The 20,165-nt window shown below is 41.4% G+C and overlaps 1 protein-coding gene across 2 annotated transcripts in view; it reads left to right on the forward strand.

Moving 5' to 3' along the window:
• Nucleotides 1-20,165, forward strand: part of plppr2b (phospholipid phosphatase related 2b) — a 56,369-nt gene that overhangs the window by 13,895 nt on the left and 22,309 nt on the right. For both annotated transcript variants that reach the window (XM_028600502.1, XM_028600508.1), the window contains exon 4: nucleotides 10,090-10,278. In XM_028600502.1, coding sequence (XP_028456303.1) covers nucleotides 10,090-10,278 — 189 coding nt within the window. The remainder of the gene's footprint in view (nucleotides 1-10,089; nucleotides 10,279-20,165) is intronic.

The raw sequence follows: 20,165 nt of genomic DNA on the forward strand, positions 1-20,165 counted from the left end.
TCTCTCCCTATACTTTCCCCCTCATTATCTCTCAGACTCTATGAATAGCACCTGCCCGCCTGTCTGCTGTGCTGGGATTTCTCTGCACTCTGGGTGGATGTTTGAAACACTTGTTAGCTGGCTGCTTCCCACCTGTTATCAATTCAGGGAGGAAGGGAGGGATGATGAGAGACCCCATTTATCACAATATAGGCTTGTATCATCTGCGAATATTGAATAGAATAGCCGCCTATATATCTAGGCTGCAGCGCCGTGGCCAAATGATCTTACCAGAAACAGAAATATAAGATCTTTGCTGGAGTAAGTCTCTAAAAAAATGTTTGCTTATTGCTTATGTAAGATACAATCTTGCCCCTTGATTATTTCTGAGCTACAGTACATGCAATTATAGGATACAGAAATGCAGACTGATTCTCACTGCTGAACATGTTGCTCTGAATGATGTCAGCTAAATAGATTGAAACAGTGGAGTTCCAAAATCAAGATATTCACCATTTCTGAAATTGGCATCCTTTCCAGCTCAAAGACAGATTACATCAAAGTCAAACTTGTCAGTGAAATTATTGAATTGCCTGTGCTTAAAAAAACACATTAAAAGACACAGATCCTCTTTATTTCTGAATAAAGGAATGCAAATCAGACAATAGTTTATTTAAAAAAAAATTAATACATTATAATAGTTGTTTATATATGTAAGCAGAGAGCTCTGGAATGAAACGTTTAATTGCACTGTAGGGTTTTATTCAGGGAGCATGTTTGTGTGCGAGCCTGCATCTGCTTTTATTCTTCCGTTTGTAAGATGCGGGGGCATGTTTGCTTAAGGACTGGGGATTTTGTAGAATTATTTGATTGTTGCTGACTAAAGAGAGGGACAAGTGAAAAGGATGAAGAATGGTTGAAGGGTGTGAAGCACATACAGAGACAAAGTGTTTGTGTCTGAGAGCAGATAGAGTTTTGACAGTGAGGATGATTGAGAGACATGGAGGGAAATGCTGCAAGAAAGGGGGGATACACAGAGCGTGTGGGTTTAAGAAATGATTTGGGTAAAGATGTTTTTTGACAGATAACGAATGGATAAAAAAAAGCCGATGAGTTTAAGATCAACTAGGCATGGTGATAAAACACACCCAGACAAACAAAAGAGGTGGAAGAAGGGAGAGGGAGAAAAGAGGGGAGGGCATGTGGGTGCCCAGAAGATGAATGCCTGCTTTGATCCTCTCCCTTTCCTTTGTTCCCTCTTTGTATGTTTCCTTTCTCTCCACTTCACCCTCTCATACATCCTCATTTGCTCTCTTTCACCTCTTCTGCCCTTTTGTTTTCTCTTCTCTGTGCTGCCTTCCTTGGTTTTATTTCCCAGCAGCACACTTGGCTTCACCCCGGTGTATTCTGTGATATACTAATGTCTCAGTAACTGTTTTATCCGTCTGTTTATCTTCTTCTACTTTCCCTCTGCTGCTTCTCCCAGTTCTCTCTTTAAGGCTCGACCCCTCTGGCTCGTCCACTTTCCTCTATCAGTCGGCCCGTCCATCTTGCACTTGTCTTGCTCGGTATGTTGTAATACAATCCAGTGACAGCAGGCGGCAGTCAAGCCCATTCATTTGCTTGTTACTCATGTTGATTCTATGACATGCAGTAGGTTGTTTTTGTGGCTTTTTTCCATCATTTACATGTGATTTATGCAGATGAGTGAGTATGTGTAAGGAGAGGGTGGTGTGTGTTTGTTTCTTTCTGGGTGCGGTGGAAACTAGCAATTGCCATTAGGAGCACCAAGGGAAGGCAGAAGAAAGTTATTTTCATGTGCTACTGACAGGATATAGTGACAGTTTCAGCAAATATGACAAAAAGTTATTTTTATAAAAGTTACCTACTGAACCTTTAATTGAATTGAAATGTCGTGGAAAGCTCTGAAGAGATCAGTTCATGCCCACCAACATCACTGAGCTGAAGCATTTTTGTGAGGAGGAATGGACCAAAATCTTCCAAGCCAATGTGTAGGATTGATCAGCAGTTACAGAAAACGTTTTAGACAAAAAACACATCAGACATCATCAGAGCAAAACGAAGCAGCATGTCTCCTGTTCTCCCTGAGCAGTGTGACATTCGTTGTCTCCCAGCGGGGTGCTGTCTTCTCAACACCAGCCTCCGTCCACACATTCTCACCTTCTGTAAACATGTTTGACTTTATCAGTTGACTTTTCTGCCATCTGGCCAGTCCACACAGGCCAAAGGTAGACATGCAACAATGTGCAAGCTCACAGTTTGGCCCCAGGAGACATTGTCACATTTTATTTTTCCCCTTTTCTGGTTAAAGGGCTTTTGAGGACATCAGTGCCATACTGTATTAGTAGCTTTGATTTCCTTGCTTTTACTCCATTTGAAGTGCAGAGGTATGAGCATTAAGTCCTAATTACACGGCCTCAGCTAGAAAGGGGTCATCATTTTTATTGTGCCTTATTTTCAGGGATGCACCGAATCCTGATTTTTGGGGTTTGGCCGAATACCGAATCCACTGGTTAAGATTCTGCCGTATCCAAAACCGAATACCAAATTCTACTCCGATCCTCAGTCCATTAACACAGTAAACACGTTAATCGTCGTCGTCTGGTTAACCCAAGTTCTTAGCTGTGACTTTTCCTTTGCCGTACCTGAAGTTGCTGCATTTTGGCTGCTGTCTGTAGATTCCTTCATGCACAACTCATATTCTTTTGGATGTTTCATACACAAATGTTTTAACAGTGGCGATGTTGTGTATTGGTTAGGGTCCTTGCCACCATGAGACAAATCTGCATTGCAAATTGAACATGTAGCTCCACTTGAATCGCCTTCTTTTGACTGAAAGTACTGCCAAACACTTTTTCTGCTCACAAGTTCCATTTTCACTTTCTCACAACCTACTGAATTGAACGGCCCACCTACGTAAACACCTTCCCGTAATCAATGGCGGCGCCATTACGTCGGCATGCGTAGCGCGTAGTGCAAGTGTAGGGTTCGGTTCGGCAGAAACTGAACCCCGTCAAAAAGCCGAATCCTGGATTCGGTGCATCCCTACTTATTTTGTAAACTCTGGTTTCATCCTATGGCTAAATGTATGCTGACAGATTTTAGTAGTTTAATCAAATTGGGTTTCATTGCATGACAGTGTAATCTCTCATTTGTCATGCCTGTTGGTGAAACCACCCCAGATTTTAAAGTTGTTAGTTGGCAATACCAAATCCGTATGAATCATACAAAAATCACCTATTTCTACATTTGCTGTGATACAAGCAGGGTCTGGTTTGAAAGTCAAAAGTGCAGAAAGCATCAGACATGTACAGATTCTGTACATTTGTTTATTACAGTGAGTGTGACCAACATTTTCGACTTCTATCAAAGAAAAGCATGTAAAATTGCTGTCTTATTTTTCACACTTGAGTTGAATGTTTCCAAGGCTGTTTATGTTTGAGTGGGAGTTTTTAATCCATGAACCTTTGAAATCTCATTGTATTTTGTGCTTTCATAGATGCATGACAGCTTTCTTTTCTTCATTTTTGAAAAGCATACTTCTTAAGATTTGTTTTATCAAATGTACATGTGGACAGAAGCCCTTGTCCTTCTATAGTTGGACGGGTGTACCGCTGAAAGATAAGAGTGTGTGATTTGCTAGAAGAAGAGGACACAGACAGGGTTAGTGTCTGAGGTATTAATCTCAAACTGACAGATCTTTTGAGATGAAACAGAATGAGAGAGAGAGGGGGGAAATCTTGTATGATATTTAATTATGGCCTTTTCTGTCATTTCACAAGAACAGATTAACCAGATTGAATGTTTGCACCGCTGAACCATTCTAATTAATCATTTTCACATTCAGAGTCAGAGATGACAACAAACATTGGGCCCTATCTTGCACTCAGCGCAATTGCCTTTGTACACCGACGCATGTATCATTCCTATTTTGCACCCGACGCACAGCAGACTTTTCCCTGCACAGACGCACGTCGGTAAAATAAGGAATGTATTTGCGCTCCCGGGGGCGGTTCAGCAAAAAGAGGAGGCGTGTCCAGGCGCAAACGTTACTTGGTTCTATTTTGCAGTTTCAGAAAACAATTCCGCCAATGACCAGGAAAAACCTGGTCTAAAGTCAGTAGCGCGTTATTCAGATGCTATTATAGGGGCGCATGCTTGGCCATAATGTAGCGTGTGCACAACGCGCATACACTTTTCTCATCTAAACGGACGTAGCACTTCCGATTTTTGCAAACCATACATAATTACAAAGGAAAATATTACTGAAAATGTGCTTCAGATGTTTGGATAGATCAGGAGGCACTTTACAGTACAGTCCTCAAAACGTCACAGCATTCTTTGTGGCTTGTTGTGATTTACACATTTCCATGAATCATGGATGTGTGACATAAATGAGGAAATATTAGAGGAATTAAGGAGATGTGATGTTGAACTACGGCGGGATCCGGTCCGGGAGTAATGCACGATGTGCATTTATTACTTTGCCGCATCCCGGACAGCTCACACTGACGTGCGGCAGGCAAATCCGCCGTCATATATCAATCTGCCACGGAACAAGCGAATGTGAGATGACGCTCTGAATGGTTTATTGCACGTTACGCCCAAACCACACCTAGCTACTTCAGACCAACCCATTTTAGATTTGCGTCGGGCGCAAGAGTCATTTATCCCGCCGGTATAATAGCAACAGCGGCCGAGATCCGCCCACAAAGCTACTTGCGTTTTGCGTTTCATACTTGCGTTTCAGATCGTTAAAATAGGGCCCATTGTATCATTTCCATGTGTTTAAGTCTATGAACATATGGGTCTTTAGCTTGCTATAGATTATACATAATCAACTTTAAGCATTAGTTTACCTCAACTTTCTATCATTTTATGTTTGGAAGTAGTAGGATTGGGTTATCTAGGACATGAATAAACTAGAAACTGCTGTGTGTGCTTGTGTGCCGGGAGCAGCTGTCTATATAGTTTTATATTGAGGAAGTTGAGTGACAGAGCTTCTCATCTATATACACGAGTATGAAAACAATGTGCAGACAATGGTTAAAGTTGCACAGAGCTTTGGGTGTGTTAAGGGTGTTGATTTTCAGGGATTAGCCGTACCAGCAACCACCTATACTAGTTTATATTTTTCTTTACATTGGAGAAGAAACAAAGCCCTCTAGCAGCCAGAATAACTACGAAGAAAAAGTAAGGGGACATTATTACAGAGCAACAAAGTCTGCATAGGAATGAGGTCGGGAGACTTTGTTTCTCCTCTCATACTAATAATCAGCATTGTTGTTTCGTAACCATGACCGGGAATGAAAATGGACTGTATTTATATAGTGCTTTCTAATCTTAACAACTACTCAAAGCGCTTTTACATACAGTACAGGAAACATTCACCTCATTTATACTCCGATGGCGCAGTTCGGGGTTCAGTGTCTTGCCCAAGGACACTTCGACATGGACATGCAGGGATCGAACCACCAACCTTCCGATCGGTAGGCGACCGCTCTTACCACCTGCCCTGTCCACTTGTCCTCTTAATTTTACAAAATAGTCATTTTAACCCAAATCCCGATGTTACCCTAAATCTAACCAAGTTGTGTTTGAGCCTAAACCCAACCAGTCTGTAACCATACCGTTGTCATCATAAAACTGATTTGTAGTAGTCTTAAAGGTAAAGACAAATGATGTTGTCCAGCCAATAGGAGCTTAAGATCGGAAAACAATTCTATGTGTTGTCCTAGAGGGCATGGACAAATGACGGATTTTGTCTTTTAATTTGGAGTTGTCGCACTATATGGATGTAACTCTGATGCTGGTTTTCTCAATTGGCAATTCTATTCAACGTGGCGATTTGTCACTGTAGGTGCTTTGTCTTAAACCCTGTCTGCAAGCCAGATTTCCCAAATGATCACTAAAGATTTGGAACGAGCTGAGAGATCACTGAGTAAATCTGGAACAGACAAGTACTATACAGCCAGGACAAGTTAAATTGAATTAAAACTTTGGAATTAGAACAGCAACATACTGCTTTGAAAGACTGAGGATGAGGCATATCAGACAAGAAATTCAGTTCTATATTATCACTCAAAAATCATTTGTATGTTGTTTATTTTAATCACAATCGGAGCTTTTGGGGACAATATAACAGAAATGAATTGGCACTGGCTGTGAAAAATAGGTTTCTGTGTAAAATTCAAAAAGTGTGTACTGACACTGGCCATGTGACGACCCCTAATAAACAACCTGCATGGAGATGAGACAGAATGATGTCGGCCTGTGTTGACCTTCCCTGACCCTCCTGCTGCTGAAGTTTCACAATAGTTTAATACTGCACATGCACACGGTGCTTTAGAAATAATTTATTATGCAAATTATTATTCCAAGGTGAACTGTGTAGGATGTGCTAATTAAAAACCATCAACTTGAAGTTGCTTTGACCTTTATTCATATTTAGACAAACCACAGAGTGCAGAGTGTACAGGAAGTTGATATTTGTTCATGTGGCAGGGAAGGGAGATGTAATGTCATTAAGAGCTCTAAGCCTGTATTTTTCTGTTTGTGATAACAAGACAAGAGATGGCTCCATTTACTGGAACGTTTGTACTTTAATCATACTGAGAAGTTTTCCTGTAATAATCTTGTCCCAGAATGAATATTAAGTGTTATAACGTGTGTCTGCTCATGTATTATTCTGCACAAACGGTTGTTAAATCTCTCAGACTGACATCCTCAATAACAGCACAGCCAATGTGAATGCTTATGTAGCGCAGAAGTAGATGCAGAACAACATGCATAATCTCCCAGGGAGGCTTTCCGCTGTTGTCTTCAAATGTTTGTTTAAACTTTGATGGGTGTACATAGACCTCCCTCGCTCGCTTGCTCCCACCGTTCTACACCTTCCTCCCTCGCTCCCTCCCTCAAGCCTTCTGTAGCTTGGCAAGAAGAGAAATTTTCAACACAGCGTGCCTGTGTCAGAGGTCCTCCTCAGACATGGGAATGCACCCACATGCCTACAGACATATTCAAACACACACATGGATAAACACACTCACACACCCACCCACTCACAAAAACACACAAAGCGCATGTAGATGGAAAAGAACATGGAAAAATATGGAGCTGCTTGGTATTCTTGGACTATATATAAACTACAAGCTAGGGGTGTTTGTATGGTTTGCCAGCATGTGTTAATGTGTGTGTGCATGTTTGCGTGTGTTTTTGTGTCCCTCACGATTTTGCTTCTAAAGGCCTCGGGGCATGTGTGTTGTCACCGAATACATCGTCTGCCACAAACAAATTTAAATAGATTAGTTTTGTATATAGCCACGGGAACGTACAGATCAGTTATTTGATTTTTCCAATTCATAAAGGGAATCATTCACATATGTTAAGAGGCTGTAAAGGAAACCGTAAAAGGAAAGTTCCAAGGATCTGCCAGCGGAGCGTGTAATGTAAGAGGTATGAATTAGGTCACTACCGTCTCTCTCCCTTGTTCATTATGACTCTTCAGTTTAAAGCTGAAATGTGTCACATGTAACATGTTCCCCCTTCCCCTCCCTATAGCATTAGTCCAAGTGGGTACTCTGTCACTTTGCTGAAGAGTATAAACATGTTGGAGGAGGTTCTCTCAGTGGTTTCTCACTTGTTCAGCCATCTGCCACTTTTCCTGTTTTGTGCCGTAAACCATAAAGAGGATTCTTCATCAAATCCCTCAAAATATCATTTTGAATAAATAAAAAGAAAAAAGAAAAGCGAAAAGCGCTAAAAGGTTTAGACTATTAAAACAAATGTCTTAGATGTTGTTGTTGCATTAAAAGATGAAAATTAAAGGAATAGCTTGACATTTTGGGAAATATACTTGTCCGCTTTCCGGTTGAGCACTATATAAGAAGGTCACCTAACACAGTGTTACGCTGGTTGCCAAGTAACTCCCCATGAAAACCACAACTTGTCTTTTTTTAAATTTCAGTTTGTGTACAGATTGGGAAAAAAAGCAGATATGATTTTTTGTGAGCTTTAGGGGTTCTCGTGAGTGGATTTTTCAACCTTTGAACAGAGTTAGGGAAGCTGTTTCCCTACCTTCTTCCAGTCTTTATGCTACGCTATGCTAAGCTAATCGACTCCTAGGTTTAGCTCTAGCTTAACGCACAGCTCATGCACAGACATGAGAGTGGAATTTCTCATCTAACTTTCAGTAAGAAAGCAAATTGTGTGAAGTGTATTTCCCAAAATGTCAAGCTATTACTCTAAAGCTTCACTCACAGTAATATTTGAAACAAATATCCACACAAACGCACCCTTTTTATTGCTATCCGCTGCCCTATTTCAACATTACTAAAATAACATTGTCAAAAACTGCAGCAGTTTCTTATTAGTTAATCATAGTCAATTTGTCCAAAGTCAAATTTTGCCCAAAGTGTTTATGCACTTCATATTTTGTATTTGCCTGATGTTGTTTTCTGATGAACATTGTCTGTTCCTCTTGTGAAAACACTGTGCATCTTGGACTTTACACATGTTTTTGCTTCTTCTTTTTCTTTTAATAGCTGTCATAATTAGAGCACTCTTGTTCCTTTATCATTCCCAAATGAATCAGATCCACAGACGTTTTTTTACCACAAACGTTTTGAACTGTCGTGCAGGAAGAGCACAGGTGAAATAATAACAGACATTATGTCTCCTTTCCAGCAATTATTGCAATGCACCAATTCATAATGTCATTAGTTACACCTATGATAGACAAGTCAAAATGTCTGCTGCTGTGAAAAAGATTTATTCAGCCCACCTCCTTGCTTGAGGTCTTTTTTGTTTAGTTACATGTAATAATAAGTATTATTTATCTGGTAATGTACAATGGTATTGTATTATTAACCTTTATATGCTACACACATTGTAACTCCTTTAAGGTAACAGAACAATGTGTAGCTGCTGCTTCTTTCCTGCCTCATGTGCCTCATACCAGCTCAGCCTGCCAGCAGAGGCTCCTCATGTTTTGGTGCTGATAAATTTGTCCTTCACATACAATAGAAGTTCATCTCGCAAAAATTCAGGCTGCAGATTATGATTACTAATCAGCAGCTCGCTATATTTAAACTCACATTCCTTTTTTTAACTTGTAGTTTTGGTTTCAGGCGTATTCCCCTTAAAGGCAAACAAATACTGCACAAAACCCTCAGTTCTCTGTCAGAGAAGCTAACTATGCAGTTGTAAATCTGTGATTTTTTTATTAGTTAGAATGCTGTTTACTGAAGTATAAATGAATAATTAGTACTCGTGCATCTGTCTCATCTGTGCGGAATAGCATTTTTTTTTTTTGATGTTTTCTATGTTTGTCATGCCCTATAGTAGGTCAGTTTAATCTGTTATGCATTGCTAATACATATTTATCATCAAATACTCTTTTACATAGTTACGAAGGTCATATTTTTATTCTTCATGGCTTGTGCGTTGCATACAGCTGGTATTTTAAATGTAAGTTATGCAGATAGTCACACACATATACGGTATATATTATTCATCTCGTCTTCTGCTTTTTCCAGGGATGTTTTTTTTTCTCTCTCCCTTTTTTGACTTCTCCACCGCTCTACTCTTTTTAACCCCATTTGTGTCGTTCCCCCCCCCAACTCTCTCCCATCCTTGTTCAGTTCTTCTTCTTTCTCACCATACAGCATTATTTTCTTTGATCGGTCTCCATTTATTTTTTTACCCTCCCACTCTGCATACTGACACCGCTGAAGGGATCTCTCTCTCTCGCTCTGTATCTCTGTCAGTGCTCTCTCTTTCCCCCTCTCTATCTGTCTTTCTCCTTATTTGTCTCCCTCTGTCTCTATCTCTACCTCCCTCCCTCCCTCTCTCTCTCATCCTCATCCCTCACTATCTCTCCATGCGCACTTGATTCATTTTACACATTACGGAAGCATCCATCATTTTGCTCTGTGAAGGAAAAATCTCTCCTTTTTCTTTTTTTTTTTTTTTAATCCGTGACAATATTTTTCACTTCTCTCTTTTTACGGCTGTCTTTTCTTTTCCAACTCCTATACTCTCTTCTGTGGACCCAATCCTAAAGCTGGAACCAATATGTTTTATTTCCAGCTGGTCATCATGGCAGGGACCGTTCTGTTGGCGTACTACTTTGAGTACACAGACACGTTCCCCGTGCACATCCAGGGCTTCTTCTGTTTCGACAAAGCCTACTCCAAGCCGTACCCAGGACCAGAGGACAACAGCAAGGCGCCGCCTGTACTTGTCTACTCCCTGGTCACCGCCATCCCCACTGTGACGGTGAGTCTGTGTTCAACTTGTAAAAAATTTTTACACACTTCCACAGGTGCTCATCATTCAAACATACGGCAGACATGACAATCCCCCACATGCATACACATACATATACGGTATTTCCTCCTCATTTACACGTGGTGTTTGTGGATTGAAAGAGTGGAGAGCTGTGTAGGTGTGTATCCTCGTGGTCTCACTGCTCCGTTTGTGTGGATGCATTCTCTGTCATAACCATGGCAACGGGCACTATATTTGTCCTCCATAGAGCAGTCAGAGATAGCTACAGTGTACAGAGAGTCTGTGCTTATTTCAAGATTCCACGGTACTAAAACAGAATAAAACATCAGCTCTATTCGTGCACAAGAAGAGGCGCAGTTTTTGTTATTTTTTGCCGAACCATCTTCATCCAAGGCTTTGAAATGCATATTGAAGCACCTTTAATAATTAAACATCATTGCACATGCACATGCAATTTGTAGGTCATGAGTTCTTGGCAACATGCAAAGAATCAAATATAAATATTCAACAGCTCAATTTTTGCCATTCATTGATGTACAGTAAGTCATTAATTTTGACCAAATCAGTTTAACATGAATATTATGAATAAGGCACAATTATTATGAGTCTATACTAAATTAATTTACAGTGGCCATACTTTCTTGTTAGTAGAGTGGGATATTCATATTATTAATAATGAAACATAGCTTCACATTCTCATCAAACCTCTGTCTCCATGACTGTCTGTCTTTGTCCCCCAGGGCTTGTCTCTTTGATGTCCTAACAGTTAAGCGGCATTACGACATGGCTGCCTCTGAGCCACAAATCTGGGCAGCACACGTACACACACAAACACACACAAGTACAAGTATAACCCAAACAGATGCACATAATCACCCAAAAATATACAGGCAGCCCTGGGTCATTTGTTTCTGTATAGATGAGACCCCAATCTCTTCTTCTGTCACCCCATTTTCATCTTTTCTCATATTATTTTATTATACTATTGAAAATATAGGCTTGTTTTATTCCTGTATCTATGACAATTATAACATATTTGTAGATGTTTTCTAGGGTATTATTCTGAGACTTATTTGTCAATTTGGGGGTGATAGGAGATTCCAGTCCTCCATGCATCCATTTTCGTCCACAATCCGGTGTCGGGTCGCGGGGGGAGCAGCACCAGCCAGATTCCAGTCTTGTATTTTGAAATTTGGTTGTATCATATGGTTTACATTTTGGATCAGAGATTTTGCTTAAGGAGAGACACATTCTAGTGATTGTATCTAACACAATTATATACACAAATGAACACATATGACAGTGAGGTACACAGGTGCACTTTGCATGTGTTTGTGTGTGTGTTTGTTTGGAGCTGAACAAGCACTGGACTGGATGGGGGCTGCAGGCACCAGGGATTGCGAGCTGTGCAGAGTGGGAGCGGAGTAGCGTGATTTTGCCTGGAGTGTGAAGCGGCTTTTTTGAAAGTCAGAGCATCTGTGTTCTCTCTCGCTCCAAGATAGCGCTCCATCCCACGAGCCTCTGTTCAGATACAATAAAAAAAGAAGAAGCAGATATTCATCTCTCTTTTCTCTCAATTTTGACTCAGACTTTTAGCCACTAACAGAAAATGGACGAGTTCCTCGACTGGCTTATACCGACTTTGTGTCTGTTTGTGTGACAGCTCCAACTGATTTTTAACTTCTTCTTCCTCCAGACCGTCTCTCTTTTTGCTGCTGTCTCTTTGTATAATGATGGGGGATGCATATAACTTGGGAAACTGCAGTTTCCTGCTCAAGTTGAAACATTTAAAACAATATCCACCCATTTAGTATGTACTTCCATACAGTGGCAGATAGGTCATAAAAACAGTAGTCAGCTCATTGCAGCAGAGACTGAGTTATCCTGAACTTTATTCCTTAGTGTGGGTCAAGTCCAATAAATGCTGGATCCTACACTTTCCATAATGCAACTCAAAAATGTCTCTCATCAGACCCTCCCTGCCTGATAAACAAGTCTGCACCCCCTGTTTGTAGTGCAAGCTGTTTGTTTGCCTAAATCTGTAGTTCTCCTAGCTTAATCACAGATAACCCAGATGACATCACCAGGGTTATTTTCTAAAACTTGACAAAACTCCATACAGAGCCACTGAAGATATTATACAGTGAACCATTTTCACAGGCTGAGTAGTAACCTTCATGATGAGAAAAATCAGTGGAGTGCCTCTAGAAACGTCTTTGCATAAATTTGCACCGCCTTTAAGTGAATTTGTTAAATCTTTGTTGAGAATACTTTGAGGGTAGTCCACTCCACTTAGAGACTGTGGTAGCCACTGCCCTGCCCACACCTGCCACTTATAATGCTGCCCCCGCTTTCAAGTTTGCCATACATACTGTACATATTAGAGCACACTGTAGAGGTAGAGCTTTGATTCCAAGTCATTAAATTCTATTCAAATGAAAGCTGTTGACCCCAAAGTGAAATAAACGTAAATCATTCTGTAATTACTTTCATTTCTCAAAATCTACTATATGCTGCTTTGACGTGTACTGTACATTCATGACTTTATAAAAGTTATTGAAGGCTGCTTGCACACAAAGTGAGGTGAGACAATATCATAGACACGACTCTGGATGTCCTGACATATTTTTTGCAAATTTACACATCATCTATCCCTTAAAAGCCCAGCATGGCATCAATGCTACGCTAGACAGTAGTGTGTGTGTGTGTGTGTAGACTATATACATTACATTCCACTTCCGGGATTGCTCCGTTGCTGCCAGAAATTCCGCCGGATCACACTCTTTTCACCCGGATGTCCGCTACCTTCTGCTTTCTTTGTGATGGAATTTTGAACTCCGGTCGATTTATGAGGACTATGGTTAACTGCTCCTCAGATCTCTGCAGGCTAAATCGAGACAGCTAGCTAGACTTTCTGTCCACTCTGTTTTCTGTTGCACGACTAAAACAACTTTTGAATGTACACATGTTCCACCAAAACAAGTTCCTTCACGAGACTATTTTATAGCGGCTCCGCAGCTCTCTCCGGCGCTTAGCCCCACCCATGACGAGAAATGCCAATAAACCACAGCACGTTTTTTTCCCATCAAAGAATGCTGTGTGGACTAGCCAGACCTTCTTTTGCAGCGCTAGGAATGAATGTCTGGCAATGCAAGACTAGTGTGTGTGTTTTTAGTGTTTGCAGTGAGGAATAAAAAAATTGTTTTTGAAAAAGTAAACAACTGCAGTCTTCCATATACAGTACTGACAGATTGGGTTGCATACAATATTGCATCAACAATCACTAATGACTGCAGTTAAATTGTATGACTGTTCCAGCAAAAAATACATGTTATACATTTATTATAAGCCCATAGTGAAGCCTATACGATACAGAAATCGTGTCACCAAAAGGTACAGGCTGGCTCACTGTAGGCCAATATCCATCTCTCTCACAAATAATGCACGCATATGTGCACGCACACACACACACACACTTTGCTTAATAAGTTCAAATGCCATAAAGTCTAAATGGACATAATACAAGAGAGCACCAATGTCCAACAACAAAACTCATACAACACTGGCAGGTGAAGCCTACATGCCTCCTTCTGTCCACTCACAAGTGGTGCAAGTATAAGAATATTGCACGAATCAACCAGTTATAACCTCATATATTAAAGTCCTGGCTTGATGTGCTTGAATAGATTGAATCCCTGAATTCATAACTATACTAATGTTAGTTAGCTCTGTAGTTCCCAAAGTAGGGTAAGGGGCCCCCAGGGGTCCTTGAGGATGTTCCAGGGGAAAAAGGGGAATCATTTTTTTTTTAAATAATAAAGTTTTCATTATAATTCCATCCATAAGTAACACAATTGGTGATTACACATCTGAAATAAAACATCTAAAAGCAAAAGTCTTATCAAATGGGGGCCTGTGTTCTAATTTGTGTCAGTTTAGGGGTCCTTCACGTGAAAATGTTTTGGAACCACTTAATTAGCTAACTACGACCACTACTACTACTACTTCTAGGCCTACTACTTTTTCCAGCGCTGGCACAGCACTTAATTGAAGTGTGGAAATAGGTCTGGCTATATGCAAAACTAACTAACTACCTAAGCCTGCTAGATAAACTGTGGAAGCACGTGGTAATTTTGCCTGCTACTATAATGCTGGAGGGTTTTTGGCCGTCTAAACCCCGGGGCTCGCAGCTTTGAAATATCCAGTCAGCATGGGGATTTGTACTAATGGTGACTCCCGCTGCAATTTCTCTCAATGATTATTGTTTTTGAGCTCCACTTTCACATTTCTTTCCAAACAGTAAACATGGCTTTTGAAGTTAATTTCCACTCAAGCCAGGAAACTGCCAAGTGTAGTAGTAGTAAAAGTTAAAGAACAGCAACTCAGTCATTGGACAATAAAGACAGCACACATTATACATTTATCAATTACAGCCAAGGTATAAAAAAACAGCTTATGAAACTCATAGGCCATTGAAAGGTGAAAATGTGAGTTGTACCATAATTGGGTTTGGGCTTTATAATGCAGCAGTAGGTTAAAACAAAATCAACAACATCTCTTATGCCTGATCAAAAGTCTTGAAACTGACAATGTTGAAAAGCAGCTGTGATCTCTCTGGGCTTTCATGTCAAACTGAACCTGTAGGATTTAAGTAACACCTGCCAGAGTCGACACAATTTGAATATTGATGTAGTTACTGGATTAGCATTAGAGCAGAATACTGTGTGTGTGTGAGGCAGAGAGAGACAAAGGCTACGTTCAGACTGCAGGCCAAAGTGGCCCAAATCCGATTTTTTTGGTCAGGCTTCTTCAGAAGTAGTGTGAACACTCAAATCTAGCACAGATCAGATTTTTTCAGATCAGATTCAGGCCACTTCCACATTTGGTCCTGAATCCGACCCACATCAGATTTTTTTCAATGCGACCGCAGTGTGAACAGCCAAGGCGGATTTGATGTGACTTTTACCTCAAAAACCCCCGCTCCGCCCACTCTCCCCGCGGGAGCACTGCTTCCAGTGCGGCTGTTAACCTGTCGCTCGCAAGTCGGGGTCGCCCCGTGGTGCAATGAAAGTGAAAGCCGGCGTGCGCCGGCTGAGGTGGGATCCCGGTCCCTCGGGGTCGGGCGCACCACCGGCCCGAGTCGCCCGCACCGCCGGGGAGGTGGAGCGTGTGCGAGGGCGAAGCCAGAGTGGTGGAGGCCCGTAGCGGTCCTGACGTGCAAATTGGCCGTCCGGTCACATAGACCTCTTTAGTGAAGCTGCAGCCATAACCCCGCAAATTTGTCTCTCTTTCTCTTCAGTCTTCTCCTCCTCAGCACCTGCACATTAATGTTATGGCTGCCATTACACAAACATTTTAATACAAAATAAAAAAATAAAAAAATAAAAGCTGAATAATAAATAAAAATGCTGACTTCCTCCATAACCTCCCTAACTTTAGCGCAACAGCGTGCTGCGTCTGATGTCATTGTTATTGTTCTTTTGCGCATGCGGGTCAGTTCAAAACCGCAAACAGTTCACACTGGAATCTGATATAGGCCCCATTTTAGAAGGTGATCTGAACAGCCAAACAAAAAATCGGATCTGAGCAAAAAATCAGAATCGGCATTAAGACTTGCTGTGTGAACGTAGCCAAAGAGAGAGGAAGTGAGAGGGTGAGTAAAATAGAAGCACTTGTGTGGTACTTGGCAAATGTGCTGTACGTTTCAGTGGATCAAGGAAGGTAAGTGTGTGGGTGGATGACGGCACACTCTCCTCCACTGCCACTACACATTTTTGTGTGTGCAGGTGGGAGTTGATGTGTGTGTCTGACTAGTGCTAGGATCTGAATACTAGTCAGAGTGGCTACAGGCGATCTATATCGCACAGACACATACACACATGTACAGTGCATAGCCTATATACAATACACGCAACAGAGGCAGTAGGCTACAGGTGACATGGTGGTAATTGTAGGCTTAAGATGCATGTGGCACAATGTGAGCCTCTGTAGCATGTGGAGACTGACACTGCACCACACACTTGTAAGCTCAAGCAAGAGGATATGAGGCGGTGAATGAATTAAGTTTTGAAGAGGTTTAGTCACCACCTTTTTTATGTGGGTCAGGAGCATAATGCTAAATACGTTTGCCTTGGAGAGCTAATGCTGCTAAAAAAAAAAAAAAAAAAAAAAAAGCCTTTCAAACTGTTTGGGGAGGCAAAGGGAGGGTGCTCTCTGAGAGGAGAGACAGGCTGGGTTCAAAATGCAGCACACAATGGGAGGAAGGGGAAGAATGAGGAACACAAGAAACAGAGGTACCAGAGAGGAAACAAAAGAAAGCTGAACCTAAAAAAGGAGACAGCTAAAGGAGGAGGAGTGAAGGAGAGGAAAGAGGGAACAAGAGAGTCCGCCTGTCGCCTGATACCAGTCAGAGGCAACTCGCTGCTCCAAGTTTTGTTTGCGGTCTGGTAAACCTTGAGAAGAAGCCTTCGTGCATAATGCAGCTCCATGTGACAGCAAACCATGGAGGCAAACCATATCATCTACACCATGCCAGAGTTTATTAAGTGAGAGCTCTTGATACACATAACTGCATTGTGCTGTTGTTGCCGTCATATCTTCGAAAACAGATGCTGGATGTGGTCAAAGGCACATTTTGTGTGGAAGTTTTAATAGTCTTTATGTAGTCCAACATCCGTGGGAAGAGATGAAGGGAGACAATGGTCAGAGTTGAAGAGGAAGTCTGGCAGAAGTAAAGCAGATGCAGAATTAAGTAAATGCAGGATGCTAAGGAAGGTGATCCTCTTTGCTTCCAGAGGCCAAAGGTCAGGGTGAGCTAGAGGGAAAGGAAGCAGGGCTCTGTTTTTAGAAATGTTGATTCTGTTGTTTGGTGGTTTATCTTCTCCCCCACGCAGATAAACATGGAGACATTAAGTAATTTGGCTAGTCTTCTAGCTATGATAATATGCAGCAAAATGGCCAAATCCAATCTTCTTGATTGAATCTCAGAAATAAGATGGAAATGTTAGATCAAACTGTAGTCGGCTACACTTTTGTTCTCTCTCTGTCATAAACACTTGAATGTGGAAATTGTTTTCCTTGTCTTTTCCCTGCTTAGGTATTTGAGGTAGACACATGTGATTGGTGGTGGGAGGCTGTAGGTGAGCCCTGCGACAGCATAGTTCCATGACTGCTACATTGTTATGCTAATGTTTAACACATTATGTTGTTCAGAAAATCTGGGCTTTTCCTGTTCTCATTTTTCGCCTTTCTCTATTCTATATTTACCTTCTATTGTTATTGTAATCAGAGTTGTCATCTTTGACAAGCAACCCAAAAGAAATCTGCTCACACACAAACACACCATTGGCATAGACGTACAATGACACACTCCCACGTATGCACTGTAAAGTAAGACTGAAGTAAGCGTCTTCATAGATCTTGAATCAGGAGAACTCAATCAGGAGTTCATTCGTGCTATCATCCTTTTTTTTTATTCTTCTGAAATTTTTCCAGTTTCTTGCAATTGTCATTGGTCTTGTATTTTACCACACAAGCTAGGGAAGTGTTTTCACACACACACACACACACACACACACACACACACTAGTACAGACTCCTTACACACCAATCAGTCCAATGCCCATATGCAAATTGTCCAGAAGTTTGCATACCGTTAAGCCTTGGGACAATCCTTCATGAATAATGGAGTCACATATGACAGACAGAGGAGGATTGGGAAGTACCATTGAGCGGAAGAAAAGATTTGGGTGTGACACTAAAACTCTTCTATCGGCTTGTGGGGAGATCATTTCCCTGATGATTTCCACTTCAGGGAGGATGTAGAAGAGAGGAAAAAGACAAAAGTGATTTTGGTGCTGATGTGAAATGTGCTGTGAAAACACAATGAGTGTAGATACCATTAAAGACACTGTGTTTCAACACATTACTTGTACTCTGTGGCACTGTTTATATGTGTATGTATGAAGAATCAAAAAACAGACAATATCTTATGTATTGAGTTGACATGGCTTGGCGAAGTGCAGCACGTGACATCATGCGTTGCCACCCGTCACAATTCATGGCTGTTTTAGCTTTATTTGTGGTAACATTGTCTTTGGGCCCAACTTTTTTTAATGAAATACACCTACTGTATCTGAGTTTTAGCCAAGTAGCTGAATTGTCCTCTTTTCACTTGATAGATCTGTAAGACCAGATGTGATTTTTATTTCGATATCATAACAAGCATGCGTTGAATTAAAACAAAATTTACAGCATGACAGACAGACAGAGAAAAAGCACAAAAGACAATGTACAGGGAGCAGGGAGTGGAGGGAAAGTGGCTGGTATATCGGGGAATTTAAGTACCCCTGGTCCCATCTCCTAAGTTGGCAAGTCGTTCTTCCAACTTCAGTGTGTTCGTAAAGTGGAAACACACGGAAGGTGTGCTGTATTGTATTGCTCAGAGCTTCCATGACTTGATGCTGCATCAGTACATTCCCTAAAACCACTAAAATATTGCTTTACCTGACTAGGACGGTTACAACCCAATACCATATTGCCAATAACATGTGACAGGGCTCTCAAGTCTCACGCATTGGGCGTGAGACACACGCATTTCAACCCGTTCACACGCTCATATGCCACACCTTGTATTTGTCACGCAGAGAAATTACCAGGATAACGCCCACCAAGTTGCACCGCTATTTTTAACAGATTTTTAACAGTGGAACAGGTAGAGGAATCAAGTGAGTTCAGAACGCCCTGCCACCATCCACGGCGCTACCATTGGTCATTTTAGGTTCGGGCCCGCCCATTTTGACCCATCTAGCAGTTCATCCAATAAGCAGCCTGAGGAAAGCTTTGAGTGAAAGCTTCTCAGCCAATCAGCGGCTTCTACCCGCCTGCCCACAGGCTGCGTTGTCACCAGCAAGTGATCCAATGAAATGAATGACGTTTGTGCGCAAGCTTTTCAAGCAAGCTCAATGAGACAGATACAGAGTGTAGCTATTAGCTAGCTAATATGAAACGCAAAGCGAAGCAAAGCAGCTTGTTTTCATCTAAATTCAGCAAGAAACACTCCAAGGAGCAGGAGGAGGACATTTTAAGTAACGCGTTACCAATTGAGATTTACCATCCTGCTCGGCCGCCCTCTCCCCATCAAGTCCTCCCGTAGCCACACCGTCACACCAGCAAGGCAAGTAGTGTCTTAACGTTATTAGTGTCTGGCTGTCTGAATGAAGGGGGAACCTGAATACATTTGGCTTATTTTAATTGGCCCGTCCAGTTTTCTGGAGGCCCACCTACAATCAAAATCCTGGCGCCGCTAGTTCCTGCCAAGGGGGTAAGCTTTGCTTCAGAATGCGAACCTCCGATGGCGCCATTTTGTTGCTACAAAGCGATCACCTCTTGTTAGCATTACACTGACCGCCATTTTTTTTTTTACGTCACTTGACTGTGAATAACTTTACATCTGAAGCGTTAAAGATTTGTCCGTTGTTTATTTCTTAAGAAACACGACAATGTATAAAAGGCTCCATTACCTTGTACCTCACATTATAGCAGACGTTTTTGTAAAAATAGGCTAACGATTGTGTCATAACCAAGTGACTTACTGTCGCACAGTAGAGGAATTACCGTATAGTACAGGAGAAGCTCGCAGGCAGTTTTGACTTACATTAGCTGTTTAGGTTTAATTACTAATGTTAACTAGCATGTTAGTGATCAATAATTAGCCTGTGCTTATGTTATCTCCTTACATATACCTACGCTCTCCGTCTCTGTAAGATTGGAAATGATTGAGATTTCTCTTGTCACAGCTACCAGAACACTTACAACTTTCAGACACGTTGCTCACATCACATTTACGTTGTCTCTGTCAGTTGGAGGCTGCGCAG

This window comes from Perca flavescens, chromosome 2 (assembly GCF_004354835.1).
Source record: "Perca flavescens isolate YP-PL-M2 chromosome 2, PFLA_1.0, whole genome shotgun sequence".
In the NCBI taxonomy this organism is placed as follows: domain Eukaryota; kingdom Metazoa; phylum Chordata; class Actinopteri; order Perciformes; family Percidae; genus Perca; species Perca flavescens.